This window comes from Quercus robur, chromosome 9 (assembly GCF_932294415.1).
Source record: "Quercus robur chromosome 9, dhQueRobu3.1, whole genome shotgun sequence".
Lineage (NCBI taxonomy): Eukaryota > Viridiplantae > Streptophyta > Magnoliopsida > Fagales > Fagaceae > Quercus > Quercus robur.
In genome coordinates this window covers 22,094,663-22,111,711 of record NC_065542.1, presented here as the reverse complement: position 1 = coordinate 22,111,711, position 17,049 = coordinate 22,094,663, and the positions used below count along the sequence as shown (strand labels likewise).

Here is a 17,049-nt window from a genome sequence, read left to right as displayed (position 1 = left end):
ATATATTAGTTTAGAAATATTTTTACAGAAAAATAAAAATAAATTTTTTTAATTTTTTTTATATTTAGGGTCCATTTGAATTCGCTTATTTTGTTAAAACTGAAAAATTTTTATTGAAAGTACGGTAGATGAAAGTAAAAGTTAACTAAAATAGTACAGTAAAACTCATAAATAGTACTAAAAAGTGCAGTGGAACCATGAATAATAGGAAAAATAAACTTAATAGTAAAATAATCTGATTTTTTAATTTGGAACCAAACACATACTTAATATGATTTATGAAATTAGTATAAAAATATTTTCAAAATAATTAATAGACAAATGTCTAAAAGCATCTATTAATCCAACACAAAACTTAACAAGCTCTCGAAGGAACCTTCCTTTTTTGCCTTTTTATTATTATTTATTTTAATAATATAGTTTTTGATACAGTGAGTGGGCAATTTTACCATGTAGGTGATTAGCTAGGGGACAAATATCTTCATTGACTAGCCGACAAATAATGGTGTATTATTATTATTATTATTATTGACATAAAAATTGGCACTACCTGGACTTTCACATGTTGAGCATGTGTTATATTAGGCTCACACTTTGAGTTGGCAAATTTTGCAAGAGATATACGTTGAAAATGTTTATTTGAATGGGGGAGACCCCTATAATTTTGTAGAGTTATGTCATTGCTCTTTTGGTTTTTATAATTCAAATAAACATTACTCAAGAACACAAAAGAACGTCATTCCTCTAAGCTTCCAGAACCAAAGCAGAAAGGGTGAAACTATTACAACCCAAAAAAAAAAAAAAAAATGAGGGCATTCTTAAGGCAAACTTACACAAAGCATGGGCTACAACCGCTATTCCATCTGCTTACCATTTCACCCAACAAAAATTACAAAAAGCAAAAGATTTTTAGCTGCACAACCAGCCACTCACTACGTTTGAAATTTCAATGAGAGCATCAAAAAAAACTTCTAAATCCCCTTCCAATACTATGCTTTTTCATTATTGCAATTTCTAAATGTAAATTATTCACTGGTAATGCAATGCATTTTTAACCCCTCCCCCTGCGGCCCTGCCCTGCCCTCTTTTCCACCTTGAAAATATTTCAGATCATTTTGGATCTTTTCATTTGCTTCAAGTGATCATTTCAGTCAATATTGGCCGGAATTTGAGTGTCGGGCAAAATGCAATCTATCTTAATTTTGTATTTAATTTTTCTCTCTTTTTATTTTTTTATTTTTTTTAAATTTCTCCCTTTTCATTACTGTCTCCTCCCTCTTTCTTGGCCAGGACAAACTCTATAAACTCTCATCATTCTTTTTTCCCCCTCCTCTTCCTTCCTATCATCATTTATTATCTTAATTTATTTCATGTGTTAAATATGTATAAACCATTTTTTATTTATTTAAGATATAATAGTAACCCCCAAACAACATTGGAATACATTAGTAATGATATATTTTGTTGTAAATAACAAACCAGAACAAGCAGAGTCTCCATGACCCTAATATTTTGAAATCCCTTTTCAGAGGTGTTTTTGGTTTCCTTAGGGTAACAAGGTTACTCTAAGGCTAGTAGGGTTTTTTTTTTTCTCTGGGGTTTTTTTTGGGGAAACACTCAATCTACCTCTGATGGAAGATCTCACAAAACAATGGGATGGTTTGTCTATCTCGCACAGGGAAGGCCCCAAGTTTAGACTACACAATGACATGGCCAATTCAGTTTTCATCATAGCTGCAAAGTTCCTTACAAAGCGAGCTTTGAACATTGACGCCATTGCAACCACCTTTACCCCCCTGTGGCGATCCAAAAATGGCTTTAAAATTAAGCACCTTGGGAACCACGTGGTCTTATTCACGTTCGATAACAAAACCGAAGTGGACAATATACTAGCAAATGAACCATGGAGCTTTGACAAACACCTTATGGTGTTACGTAGATACGATGGAGTTAGTGATGTGCAACTAATGGACTTCAATCTCACCCCTTTCTGGATTCAAGTGCATGGAATACCAATAAAGTTCATGAATCCATCTGTGGCGGAGGGGTTATGCGAGACAGCAGGTGTAGTACAGAATCAATCAAACTCGAAGACAGAGGAGTGTGGTGGATTCATGCGTGTTAGGGTGTTGGTAGACATCTCACAGCCCTTGTGCCGGGGAAGGGTGATAACTCTTGACGATTATAAGGAGATGTGGGTCTCGTTCAGGTACGAACGTCTTCCTAACATTTGTTATTGGTGTGGTTGCCTCACACACAATGATAGAGATTGTGAGCGATGGATAGAGAGTGACGGCACACTTGAAGAATCAAACAGGGAGTTCGGACCATGGATAAGGGCCTCGCCAATGACTGGAAGTCGAAAATCTGTGGTGTCTGTACCGGGATTTTATGCAACGAAGAAAGCCACTTTACATGCACAGAGGAAGACCGGTGAGCCATGGAGGGCGGCGGCCACAGAATCCCCAAACACGGTCAACCTCAATATGGCAAGCGACAGTCACGGAATTTCTCCAACCGTTACAAACACTGAAGATTCTTTCCTTTCAGGTACACATAACATTGTTCGCCCCCATTTAAGCCCGTGTTTAGTGCATTCATTAATACCTGAGGACTCTTTTGAAAAACACATTGAAGACATTGACCGCGATCTCAGGAAATTTGATCTACCCACACCAAACGTTGCCAACACACACTTACCGGATACACTTAAGCCCCTTATACCTGATACACATAGCCCAAATACTCCCCATAACCCACATCATGCTCCTAAACGGCCCACCAATTTAACACCTGAGGCTCACAAACCACAGCAGACCTTCGACCAGCCCAACCCAAACACTTTAACCACACCACATGGACACAACCCGCAGCAGACATCTAACCAGCCCATACAAAACACTGTAACCACAAAAGATGACCACGACCTGAACCCATCCATCCCAAACATTCCTACCCTGACCCCGACTTCATCAAATACCACAAATAGACCAACCTGGAAACGTATGCCTAGAGCTGAGGTAGAACAGAAGCCGTGCCATCTTGCTTCATGTGGCACAAAAAGGACCCTACCTGATTATAAACACCAATCTGAGTTACCAAAGAGGAGAGCCGTGGTTTCACAGGTTGATGAAGTTGAATTACAGATATTGGCAGAGGCTGGTCCCCAGCCCTGCCAGGAGCAATGAGTCTTTTAGTATGGAACTGTCGTGGGCTTGGGAACCCACGTACAGAAGATCAGCTTGCAGATTGGGTGTGGGCAAAAGATCCCTCTGTCGTGTTTTTAGCCGAGATATGGACAGACAAAGCTAGGCTAGAACAAGTTCAACGTAGGATTCAATTCAAAATTTTATTTGAAGTTCCCCGGATTAATAAAGGAGGCGGGTTAGCAATTTTTTGGAAAGAAGGTTTTCCCTTGGAAATTGAAACTCTCTCCAAGAACCACATTGACACTACTATTCACAAAAATTCTGAAAAAGAGTGGAGATTTACTAGATTCTATGGGGAACCTGATACACATAAGAGACATGAGGCTTGGGCAAAATTGAGGACTCTGAAAACTAGGGGATCAGCCCCTTGGTTGTGCGCCGGAGACTTTAATGAGATTACAAGTCAAGCTGAAAAACAGGGGGGTCGACCAAGACCCCATCACCAAATGCAATTGTTTCGTGACGCTCTTGATGAATGTAGCTTTATGGATTTAAAATTTGTTGGCTTTCCTTTTACATGGCACAAACACTACGCAGAGTTTACAGTTTGGGAGAGACTTGATCGTGCCTTGGCCACAAACGAATGGTTCTCAATGTTCCCGGGTACAAAAGTTTTGCATTTAGATGGAACGGCTTCTGATCATAAGGCACTGTGTATTTCACCTGAAGGTATGGATTGTAGCTTCCAAAAACCTTTCAGGTTCGAGCATATGTGGATGACTGATAAGGGGTGTAGTGAGACCATTGAGGCTGTTTGGAGTGACAATTCTCCTGAGCCATGGGACACTAGAGTGTTAACAAAGATAGATAGATGTGGGCAGGAGTTGACCCGTTGGAGTAGGAAGAGTTTTGGTTGTGTTCGAAAAGAATTGGAGAAAAAAAAGAAGCAATTGAAGGAAGCAGAACAGTGGGCCGTTCGGACTGGGGATTCTAGGCGCATGAAATGGTTGGAGGGTGAGGTGAATATTCTCCTTGATAAAGAAGCAAAAATGTGGAGACAAAGATCAAAGGTTTTGTGGCTCAAGGATGGAGATCGAAATACTAGATTTTTCCATAGCAAAGCCTCACAGTGAAGAAGAAGAAATTATATTACACAATTGCATGATGCTTCAGGTAGATGGTGCACTCAGCAAGCTCAAGTAAATGCCACTATTGTGGATTTCTATCAAAACCTCTTCACCTCGGCAAATCCTAGCAATTTTGAGGAGGTGGTTGACTTGATTCCTCAAGTGGTGACAAATGAGATGAATGAAAAGCTGGTGGCAGAATTCACAATTGAAGAAGTGGAAGTTGCTTTGAAACAAATGGCCCCTCTGAAAGCACCCGGCCCGGATGGTATGCCCCCTCTATTTTACCAGAATTATTGGTCTTTGCTTGGCTCTGATGTGTCACATTCCATCCTGCATTTTTTAAATTCGGGAGTTTTACCTCCTGCACTTTGCCACTCTTTTATTACTTTGATCCCTAAGGTGAAGAACCCGAAATTTGTGTCTGAGTTTAGACCCATAAGCTTGAGTAACGTGTTATATAGAATTTTTGCTAAAGTTCTAACAAACCGTTTGCAAGATGTTTTGCCTCAGATTATCTCAGAGCACCAAAGTGCCTTTATGTCTGAACGGTTGATATCTGATAATATTCTTGTGGCCTTTGAAACATTGCACTACATGAGGAACCATACCAAGGGGAAGTCGGGCTTTATGGCTTTGAAGCTCGACATGAGCAAAGCTTATGATCGGGTAGAGTGGGCTTATATGGAGAAAGTTCTGGTGCAGTTGGGTTTCCATGATAAGTGGGTGAAACTCATGATGGCGTGCATCACCACAGCCTTATATTCTGTACTAATCAATGGAGAACCCCATGGTCACATCACTCCAACTAGAGGACTAAGGCAAGGCGATCCACTGTCTCCCTACCTTTTCCTCATGTGTACGGAGGGTTTACATGGGTTGATTCGTAATGCAGCCAATAATGGAGAGATTAGAGGAGTCTCACTTTGTCGCAATGGGCCTAAGCTAACACACCTCCTGTTTGCTGATGATAGCCTCGTCTTCTGCAGGGCCAAAATTGAGGAATGCCAAAGTTTACTTAATATTTTGGCCAGTTATGAAAGAGCAACAGGGCAGCAGATAAATAGAGCAAAGACCACCCTCTTCTTTAGTAGGTCAACCTCAGATGAAACCCAATTGGCCATAAAGGAGATGCTTGGGGTTCCGGTGGTTCAACAGTATGAAAAATACCTGGGCCTTCCTTCTCTTGTTGGCCATAATAAGAAGGAGAGCTTCACATACATCAAACAGAGGGTTTGGAAAAAAATTCAAGGATGGGAAGCTAAACTCCTTAGCCAAGCGGGGAGAGAGATTTTAATTAAGGCTGTGGCACAAGCCCTCCCATCCTATACCATGGCTTGCTTTAAGCTCCCATCAACACTTTGCCATGAGATTGAGATGATGATATGCAGATTTTTTTGGGGTCAAAGAGGGGATAATCGGAAGGTGCACTGGGTTAGGTGGCAAGATTTGTGTAAACCTAAAACTCAAGGTGGTATGGGTTTTAAGAATCTCTCCCTTTTTAACGATGCACTCTTGGCAAAGCACACTTGGAGGCTGCTGCATGACAAAACCTCCTTATTCTACCGTGTTTTTAAAGCAAAATTCTTCCCCACAACATCAGTGATGGAGGCCAAAATACCTGCTAATGCTTCGTACGCATGGCGGAGTATTATGAGGGGAAGAGATGTAATTAAAAAGGGGAGTAGGTGGAGAATTGGGACAGGGAACTCAGTCCACATTTGGGGGGAAAATTGGCTGCCTTGCAAAGCAAATCCGAAGCTGCTGTCACCAAGGATTGAAGACAGTGACATAGTTCTGGTCAGTGACTTGATCGACCACGGGCAGAAAATATGGAGGGAGGAGGTCTTAGAGCAAATGTTCTATCCTTTTGAAGCAAGTATAATAAAAAATATTCCCCTATGCAGGACAATTCAGGAAGATGTATTGATTTGGCCCTTCAACCCGGATGGTGTTTACTCTGTAAAATCCGGATACAAATTTCTGCATGAGGAACAACTGGGCAAGCAACCTGGTCCGTCTGAGAACGACACCTTAAAGCCTTTATGGAAGAAGATTTGGGGCCTCAATGTCCCAAATAAAGTGAAACATCTGACCTGGAGAGCTTGCAAGGAATCATTACCTACAAAAGCGAATCTGGTTCGCCGTAAGATCACTGCCACAGCCACCTGTGATCGTTGTAAATTGCACCAAGAAGACGCCGTGCATGCCTTACTGCACTGCCCAGAACTGATGCCCCTGTGGTGCAAACGGCCAAAGTGGAACCATGGCACGCTCTCTGCGTGCTCCTCTTTTATTGACGTGTTTGACTTTATTTTTGCAGGAAACAGAGAACCGGAGCTGTTTGCAACTGTCATTTGGACATTGTGGAATAGGCGAAACAACCTTCGACTCGGCAAACCAGCCTTACCACTAGACAAAGTGTTGGAGTTTGCCCAGGAACGCATAGAGGGGTCTGAAACTACCATTGTGCCATCTTCGCACCCCCATGGACGAAAAACAACCCATTGGACTGCACCTGAAACTAACGGCTTCAAGATCAATTTCGACGGCGCGACATTTGCTGAAAGAGATCAGGCAGGGGTAGGCGTGGTGATCCATAATGATGCCGGGCTGGTTATGGCATCCTTGACTCAACAAATACCTCTGCCAGTATCAGTCATCGAGGTAGAGGCGCTGGCGGCAAGAAGAGCTTTAGAATTTGCTTTGGAGCTTGGTTTCGACGATATAACATTGGAAGGAGATTCCGAACTCCTTATGAAGAATCTGAAGAGTGGTGGCAGCCAGCTAACTCACTACGGAAACATTGCTGCTGATATTCTATTCCTGCTGTCTCAATTCTCTAGAGCGACCTTATCTTTTGTTAAGAGACATTGTAACAAATTAGCACATTCACTCGCAAGGAGAGCATTTATAACTCCTAATATGTCCGTCTGGATGGAAGAAGTACCACCAGACCTTGCATCTGTATTTTTGGCTGACTTTGAGAGCCTACCTTAATGAAGTTTCACAGTTTTGATTCTCAAAAAAAAAAAAAAAAAAAAAAAAAAACTTTTAATATCAAAACTACATGAGTTAATATGTCAGAAGGTGGTCGACACCTTCTAACACCTAGCCTTAATTTATAGAATTGATTACAAATGTATAAAAGCAAGTTTAAATGTTCGTGCTTTAGCAAAAAGCTCAAGGAGTAGTTCCAAGGACGCGCACATTCAAGTAACTTGGCTCTCAACAAATGGGTCCGTTTGGATTGAGTTTATTTTTGTTGAAACTGAAAATACTGTAACAAAATAATTTTTAAATGTGTGAATAGTGCCGTGGGACCCATTTTTAATAAAAAAGTTGCTGAAAAGTGGAATTTGTGGGTCCGTGAACAGTGCACGGGTGCACTGTTTACGGTTGACTTGGTCAAATAGTGCGGCTGAAAACTTGCGTTTCTCAACAGCCTTGCGTTTCCTCCAGTGCACGTGGGTCCCAGCTTCAGCAAAACGCAAACACAGATTGAAAACGCTGGATTAAGTTGAATCCAAACGCTCACCATGAATACCGGAGTAAGAGGATAAATTGATGAGAAACTAGATATAGAATAGGAAGCTAGGAAGTATGGGTACAGATTTGGGTTTGAGTGCAGTGTGGTGACACAGCAATTTTTTAAAAAGTAGGACGCGGATGAGGCGGGATATGTTTATTAATTAATTATTAAATATATTTTATTTTTATTTTCTATATATTGCTAAGTATTTTTTTTTTCATATAATGATAAACATATATCAATTTAAGAGCAATAGTATATAATAAAGTGAATAAATAATTGTGAGTTTTAGTTAACTCAACTAATAAAATTAATTTTAATAAATATTTTGGCCCATATCAAGTCCAATTTCGGACCCAAAGCGGGTCCTATTTCGGACCAAATCGAGCCACATTGGGAAAAAAAATCGTCAATGGATGCGCATACAACTGCATCCACACCAATCTAACTCAGGTGCACTAGCCAAAATGGCACACCCATGCTTTCTTGATAGGAAGTAAACTTTTTTAAACTAAATATAACTAGATATGGAATAGGAAGATAAAATAAGATGATTAGCTGAAAAGATAAATAATTGAAATTTAAATGCAGAAATATAACTAAATATTACTTGACTGAATATAACTTGAAATGTCTTTCAATACAAGCATGAATTAACTAAAATAACTCGAAACACTTACAAGTGCAAGGTAACTACTAACTACGAGACCTAAACTATATATATATATATATATATATTTCACTTTTTGACTCAAATCAGCAGGAGCAAAGGCTTTGTCTGGGTCTCCAGTCCAAAGATCCAAATTGTGCCGAAAGTAACCATGAGGTGACTAAAATCATGAAGAATCTTCTTTTCAAAAGCATCATCATTTGTGGGGGTCAAGTAATACAATAATTGGGATTTTACCAGAGTAAACATTGTAGCATTTTGACCATTATATATATATATATATATATAATGTTAACTCCAAATAACATCAATATATATTAAAACTGAAATATTTTGTTTTAATTAACAATCCAAAACGGGCGCCGAAACGAATTAACAACCTTGCCTTGAAGTAAGAAAATATGTGCAAGGGAACTTATTTAAAATGCATCAATCTACCAACTTCAGAGAGAATTGTTGCTCTCTATTCTTGTAGCTTGGAGGAAACCTTGCTAGTAGTGTATTGAAAAGAAGCCACTTTGTATTAGAGAACTCTAGTTGGAAACCCAAATACTGCTTCCCGTATGACTCCACAAGTTGGACTCCATGAGAGGTTGCCACTTCCTCCTTAAGATAGGAAGGAATATTCGAACCAAAACATATTTCAAACTTGTTATAGTCTATTTACTGTCCTAGTAGCTCACAGTACCATTTGGGAGTAGCATTGAGCTAATATTATTGAACCCTCTTTCCTACCTTTAACCCTATACAAACATTTTGCTCCCCTCCTTGTGTCATTTTATGGGATGGGACATTTGCACTAAGTTGAGAGAGATAGAGTGACAGAGGATTGCCTTAGTGAAAACTATATGAGTGATAATGACATCAAGACTACCATTGATTAAAATGCTATTATAACATATTGGATAATCATTTTAGTATAGGAGTACTTTCAGTGAAGATTACCCAAATTAAAACAATTTATAGAAAACTTTAACTTACCCTTTTATATGCTTTGTTCATGTCAACCTCTAAAGCATCGTAGCCCTATCTCTCCTTATTATTCTTTTTGTAAGAAAATTACAAATTTTATTAGATGTCATAACATTATCAAAGATTAAACCCATTGAATTAAGAGAGCTCAGGAGATTTAACTTAAGGAATCAAAGTAGTATAAGTTTTGATTTAAAGCTCTAAGAAGTTCACCTATATGGAAGAAATAGCTATAGTTGAGTAAACATCATTGGCAGTCATATCACAAAACTACTAATAGAATTGGGGTTCTATCAGATCTTGGAGCCTTGGTAGATCCCTGTTGAAAAACAACACTCTACTTCAAATTATGTGACAGACCTTCCCAACAAGTCCCTTTGATTTCCAGTGAGACTTAGACATACTAGTTGAGCTATGATTTTCATCCATAATTAAGTGATCCTGATGGTAAAAAATTGTCACTAAAGAACGTTACAATATATCTATCTGAATGTCACTAGCGCTGCTTATTTAGTTGCCATCTTTGATCCTCCTTGTGTAATAAATAAATCTTGTTAGACTTTTTCCTTTTTATAACGAGTTTGGAATTACTTTGGATTTTGATCCCTATATACTATACAATTAGTCCTTTACTATAGTTGATCTTAAACTTGTTATTTTCCATCTAGCACATCTGCCTGTCTCAAATATTGGTTTGAATCATTTTGCATCAACCTTTAATTTTCTTGAATTTCCACTTATAATCTCTCAAAAGTTTAATTATTCCATACCTAGAACCCCTTAGAGTTTTAAGAGACAGAACCTTGAAGCCTTATGTTTCATGCACCCTTCACCACTTGTTTTGCATTATGGATGAAAAAGCCATGTTACTGTTTAAATGGTTATTGCTTCCTAAGTAAAAAGGAAAAAAAATGTTAAGAGGATGATTTGAGAGATTTTAGTCAAATCTTGCATTTAGTTATAGGCGTCTCCTATACTAGAGGTCGAATTAAGGCAAAATAGGAGGCCCAAATAAGCTCTTGGCTGATTTAGGAAGTATGGATAAGGGATTAGAAGCTCTAGTTGAAGTCCAATACTACTAGTTCATGCACAAATAGAGCACGACACCGTGGTGGGTGGTGATAAGCAATCTGAAGCTCAACTTAGGGATGAAAAGAGAATATGTGGAGGGTGAATTTTATGAGTGTTTAATGCCTACCTATGTTCCCTAAATTGTTCTAAAGAAAAGTATATCTCATACTCAAATTGTTGCATAATATAATAAAACTACTTGGAACATGTAACTATACTGTATCCGAAAACATAGCCTCTCATGACCTGGGTGCCATGTTTACAAAGATCCAGAGGTCCCCTCATGGCTTGGGGTGCCATGTCTACAAAGCATACAAATATCTCATTGTGGCATGGAAATCGCCATGTCTACATGGAATTAAACCCCCCACGGCCTAGGTTTCCAATCTACAAGGAACTTAGTCCCCTTGTGGTCTGGGTTGTTAGTCTATAAGGCTATCACACACAAAATTGTTTATGTGTTTACAAAAATGAATCATGCTTTTATTAGTGAATCTCTCTTTTGCCTTACTAGGCTAAAGTTCATAGCATATCAACAATGAGTTTCTAAGGGTTGTCATATTGTAATCTTTCAAAGTTTGTTTCTGAATCAATGCATTCTTTTTGTAAACAAGTATTAAATCTGAGTTTACTATGAGCATTATTAAACATATAAACACATATAGTAAAAACATGGACTATAAAATTTTCATGGCATAATCCCCTACTTTTTAGTTATAATTAATTCATCAAGGAACATACCACATTACTTTTAATGCTAGGAGGATGGCTTTAGTTTTGTTTGGGGGGGGGGGGGGGGTGTGTTGGAACAATTATGTTATGTTTGGATGTTGGGGAAAGGAGGGGGAGTAGAGTAGAAGGAAAGAGAGTAATTTAATTACCTTATTTGGATGTTTTTTTAAGGAATGAGGGGGAGGGATTTGGAGGGGTTTGAACTACTTCCAACCTCTCATTTTTAATTCCCCCAAATTGGAGAGATTTGGAGGAAGAGTGGAGCATAAAAATACTTGACCAAATGAATTATCAAAATTACCCTTACAATATTAACAAAATTACAAATGAAAAAGCCTAATTATTCCCCTCCCATTTACTTAATTTTAAAAACATCCAAACAAGGTGAAGGATAACCATTCCCCTTTATTCTCCTCTCTACTACTCTCCTTCCCTCTACTCCCCTCTACTCTTCTCTCTCTCAAAACTTCCAAACACAGCATTAGTGTGATCCTGATTAATGTGGCCTTCAATGCAACTTTTGGAACAACAAAGGCGTCCTAATGATCTTCAAGTACCAGTCTAACTAGATGAAGTTACAATAATTCCCTTGCTTAATTATTACCTACCCACATAGAGTATGAAGTTTGTTATGGAAAAATTGGACAAGCTTTGTTAACACATTGACAGGAAATACATACACACACGTACAACATGATTTTCAATCTCCAATGTTGTCTATCACCATGTCAAGAGTTTTGTAACTTAAGTAATTGGTACTTGGTGTTTCTAACAAAAACATCTAGAATTCAAATCTCTCATCTTCCAACATCGAATTATAATTATTATTATTTTTTAAATAAAGTCAATCACCACTCTCCCCCATTTAAACATATGGCTTTTTTTTTTTTTTTTTGAAAGTTGGACAATTTCATAAATCAAGCACAACAATTATGTGCATTTATGTTTGCCAGCCTAAACAATATCTCAAATTACACTTTGCACCATAAACTTTTAGAATTCATAGTTAACACCTGTTCGGGGGCCTTTTTCGGTTGTCCAGCCATGTGTGGTCCGTTGGAGGGATGACCTTACTAGGCCTGGGTTCTTTTTTTGGGGAGTTGCGTCCGGAACTCAACATTGTGTCACGTGATCCAACGGCTATCGGCGTATTTTTTAAGCCTATAAAATCATTAAAGCCAAAGTCTAAGAATCGCGATAATAGGCGAATAAATATGTAATATTCGTTTGATATGATAGCTTTGATCAGTAGTTGTAATAACAATTGGAATATAGTATTTATTCAGAAGTAAAGTAATCATGTACTTAATGATGTAAATTTAAAGATATGGAAGCAAAGTCACTTATCTTTGTATGGTTTATAGCCCAGCTGTGCAGCATCAGTGAGCTGATAAGATTCCAGCAGAATGCCAACGGTAAAGGCTAGTTTATCATGCATTTAAATGAATTTAAGCCTTGGTTAATAGTTGTAATAGCAGTTGGAATAAAGTAATATGTATTTAAATATGAAGTAATCATACTCAATAATGTAAATTTAAAGATAAGGAAGTACAGTCACTTATTTTTGTATGGTTTATAGCTCAGCTGTGCAGTATCAGTGAGCTGATAGGATTCCAGCAGAATGCCAGCGGTAAAAGCTAGTTTATCATGCATTTAAGGCTGCGTTTGAATCGGCTTCAAACCAATTTCAGAAATCAATTTCCGGAAAATGCATGCGTTTGGCTGTCACGGAAAATGTTATTTTCCGGAAAATGATTTCCTGTTGACCGAAATTTTCAGTTTGACCACGGAAATGAATTTCTGCCTTCATTTTCACTTCAAAGGATTTCTGGAAAAAGAGAGAGAGAGAGAGAGAGCGCGCGCGCGCGAGAGGAGAAGACCAGTCCGAGCTCCAGTCCGCGCCGATCTCCAGTCCGAGCTCCAGTCCACGCGCGCGAGAGGATAAGAGCAGTCCGACGACGGCGATCGACGCTTCGCAAGATCGCGCCGTCAATCGCGATCTCGCGAAGCGTCGATTGCGATCGACGGCGCGAGATCGCGAAGCGTCGACCGCGATCTCGCGAACGCGAGATTGCGACGTTGATCGTGATCTCGCCTTCGCGCGATCTTGCCTTCGCGAGATCGCGCCGGCGAGATCGCGATCTCGCGAACGCGATCGGGTTTTCTGGATGTGTTTTCTGGGTTGTGGCTTGTGTCTGGATTTGTGTTTTCCTTTCTTCTTTTCCAAACATTAGAAAATATTTTCCGGAAAATTTTTTGAAATGCAACCAAACACACAAAAATATTTTCCTTTTCCAGAAATTAGCATATTTTCCGGAAAACGTTTTACGACAACCAAACACAACCTAAATGAATTTAAGCCTTGGTTAATAGTTGTAATAGTAGTTGGAATAAAGTAATATCTATTTAAATGTGAAGTAATCATATACTCAATAATGTAAATTTAAAGATAAGGAAGTAAAGTCACTTATCTTTGTATGGTTTATAGCCCAACTGTGCAGCATCAGTGAGCTGATAGGATTCCAACAGAATGCCAGCGGTAAAGGCTAGTTTATCATGCATTTAAATAAATTTAAGCCTTGGTTAATAGTTGTAACAGCAGTTGGAATAAAGTAATATGTATTTAAATGTGAAGTAATCATATACTCAATAATGTAAATTTAAAGATAAGGAAGCAAGGTCACTTATCTCTGATGGTTTGCAGCCCAACTGTACAGCTTCTGTGAGCTGATGGGATTCCAGCAGAATGACCTCAGCGGTAGAGAGGCAGTTTGCCATGATAACTTCGTGATTGAAGGGGAAAAATGGGTGCAACTGGAGGTAGAGAGAGTATGTCCAGCTGTGTGTAGGGGCTGGTTAAGCTTGCCCCTCTTATCATGCACTTAAATGAGTTTCCCCTTTGACAATGCTCTTTTAATTGTTGTGAAGACATGAATAGAGTTGCCTTTCATGAGAAGAGCTTTTGTATGGAGTATATGTGCCTTCTAAGAGAAGGGCTTTTGTAAGAAGTAGTTGTGCCTTGTAAGAGAAGGGCTTTTGTAAGAAGTAGTTGTGCCTTGTAAGAGAAGGGTTTTGATATAAGATCTTGGTGCCTTCTAGAAGAAGGGCTTTAGTAATAGATGTTTATGCCTTCCATGAGAAGGGCTTTTAGTATGAGTGTTTGGCATCTCTTGAGAAGTGTGGAGATGGTAAAGACATAGATGTTTTGTGGGATATAGTATTTGTAATATGTATGATATATGAAGTATGAGAAATATGGAGGTTAAAAGATAGTAAAAATGTAAGATTATAACTGTTGGAGAAGTTATAGAGATTGCTTTCCAAGAGAAAAGATTTTGTAAGAGAAGAGTATGGAGATGTGTTTATGGGTAGCAAGATATATGTATTTTCAGAATATGGAGAGTGAGATACTGAGTATATGAGAGTAATAGTATTGTAGTGTGCTTAACAAAGTTGCTGGGATTTTCTGCTGGGATTGTATGAAGGCTTATGAAGGCATTTATCAGCTAAGGGCTGAGGAGTTTAGTTCCTAATCTGGAAACTAAAAAACTCAGAAGCTTAGAACTTCATTAAGAGCTTCAGAAAATTATTAGAGGGAGAAAGAATAGGGAAGTGTATGTGAGAGTTGTTCTCCATTGGTGTCCCCCCTTGAGGTCTTGATGAAGAGTTCCTTTTAGAACTGAGTTTAAGGGGGTATTTTAGCAAATAATCTCAGCCAAAATCTGTCCCAAATAGTAATAAATCTTTAGAGAATCCATCTCTAGATTTGGCCAAAAATGGTATGTTTAGCTATAAGGTATTCTTACTATTTCGAGTGAGAGTTGCTGGGGAAAAGGTAACAGAAAAGGAAGGTATTTTAGCAAGAGAAAGGTAGTTTCAATAGTTGGTTTTGGTTTTAGCCAAATATGGAAAAAATTAGTGATGTTTAGGCTGTTGGGTCAGCTGTCACAGCTGTTCTGAAAAGGCTGTTCCAGCTGTCAAGAAAAGCTGTGACAGTTGTTCTCCATTGGTGTCCCCCCTTGAGGTCTTGATGAAAGGTCCCCTTTAGAACTGAGTTTAAGGGGGTATTTTAGCAAATAATCTCAGCCAAAATCTGTCCCAAATAGTAATAAATCTTTAGAGAATCCATCTCAAGATTTGGCCAAAAATGGTATGTTTAGTTTTAAGGTATTCTTACTATTTCGGGTGAGAGTTGCTGGGGAAATGGTAACAGAAAAGGAAGGTATTTTAGCAAGAGAAAGGTAGTTTCAATAGTTGGTTCTAGTTTTAGCCAAATATGGAAAAAATCAGTGATGTTTAGGCTGCTGGGTCAACTGTCATAGCTGTTCTGAAAAGGCTATTCCAGTTGTCAAGAAAAACTATGACAGCTATCATGAAAAAGCTGTCCCAGATATTAGGAAAAGCTGTTTGCTTTGGGCAGAAGCCAATAAGGTCAGAAGGATGATTTCAGACTGCTGGAGAGGTCATTCAGCATTTATTGGATGGATTTGGCTGAAAAATTATAAGATCTCTTTGAATAGTATCTTGCTATTTTGGGTATAACTACTGATTACTGGGATTTTAGCATTTTAGCGTTAAATGGCTGATGATATCAATTCCAGCCAGGTGTGAAGTGCTGAATGCACTGCTGGGGTTCAGCTGGAAATGTTTCCTTTTCGGGTGTTTGTGTTTTTGGTCCAAGGTTCCATTACAACTCATTTTTAGCAAGTAATAGAAGGATTGGTTGAAGGCTAAGGAAGTTTTGGAGATTTAGTCAAGGCCCCATTGTGTTGTGACATAATCTTAGTGAGCAAGAAGGATATTTAATGCTTTGCTCTAGCAGTTGGCAGAGAAATATATGATCTAATTGTGGCAGACAGCAGTTGAGTTTAAAAGATATCATGAATACTTTGTATATAGTTGGAGATAAAAAATAGTCAATCAGATTAGGCCATGTGTTTGAGTTAGATTATAATTGAAAAAAGTAATGAGATTTATGTAGAATAATATAATGAAGTTTCTAAATTTGTATAGCAACAGCTGGGGATTGAATGAACAGTTATCTTCCCAGCAGTTAGATGGCTAGGGATATTGAGCATTTGTCACATGATGAATATTAAGCTTTAGGAAAAGAGCAATGGAGAATTTTATCATTTAAAGTGTTAGGTGATAAGAGATGCTTACCATATGTTGCCCTCTACACACGAACTCGTCAGAGTTTAGGGAGTTGGAAAAGACACGCCAAGTAACATGTTTCTTTTACCAACTTTAAACCGCTGGAACTTTACTGAACATACCTCTTGGCCCTCCAAATCACGACTCCCAAAGTTTCCCTAAAGAGACTTATGAGCTTGGGTCATAAGCCAAAGATGAGATGATGTACTTCGGGTTTTGTTGTTATTTTGTGTAAATATGGGCTCTTATTGAAGAAGCTGCTTGTCATGAGTGTAAGAGAGGTAATATGGGCTGTGAGCTTTAATTCATTGCTTAAGCCCAATCCATATTTTGATGTTGATAATGTCGTGGGGTTATGATCCCAATTGATGAAGAGGAAATGTGGATCATGAATCCGTCTCTTGAAATAAGTATCTTGTGGGCCATGCGAACCCAATCCATGTAGTTGAATGAGATATGAGCTTATTTTGGGTTTTAAATAGATTTACCCAAAAAACCAATAATATGTTGATGTGGCATGGGGTGCCAATGAAGTAATGCCACGTGGGTCGAAAAAACAGTCCTCAACAACACCTTTATCTATAACTCGTGTCACATTTTGCATCACGCCGTCAATTTTGACGTAATCTTGGACCAAAAACC

General features: G+C 38.6%; 1 protein-coding gene across 1 annotated transcript; it reads left to right on the top strand.

Moving 5' to 3' along the window:
- The first annotated feature begins 3,184 nt into the window (after positions 1 to 3,184).
- Positions 3,185 to 4,282, top strand: LOC126700848 (uncharacterized). Its single transcript, XM_050399027.1, has one exon. It carries the CDS (start codon positions 3,185 to 3,187, stop codon positions 4,280 to 4,282), a length of 1,098 nt encoding a protein of 365 aa, XP_050254984.1.
- The last annotated feature ends 12,767 nt before the right edge of the window (positions 4,283 to 17,049 follow it).

What these genes read in the sequence shown, in the direction of transcription:
- LOC126700848 (XM_050399027.1), top strand. Translation starts at nt 3,185, where the DNA reads ATGAGTCTTTTAGTATGGAACTGTCGTGGGCTTGGGAACCCACGTACA.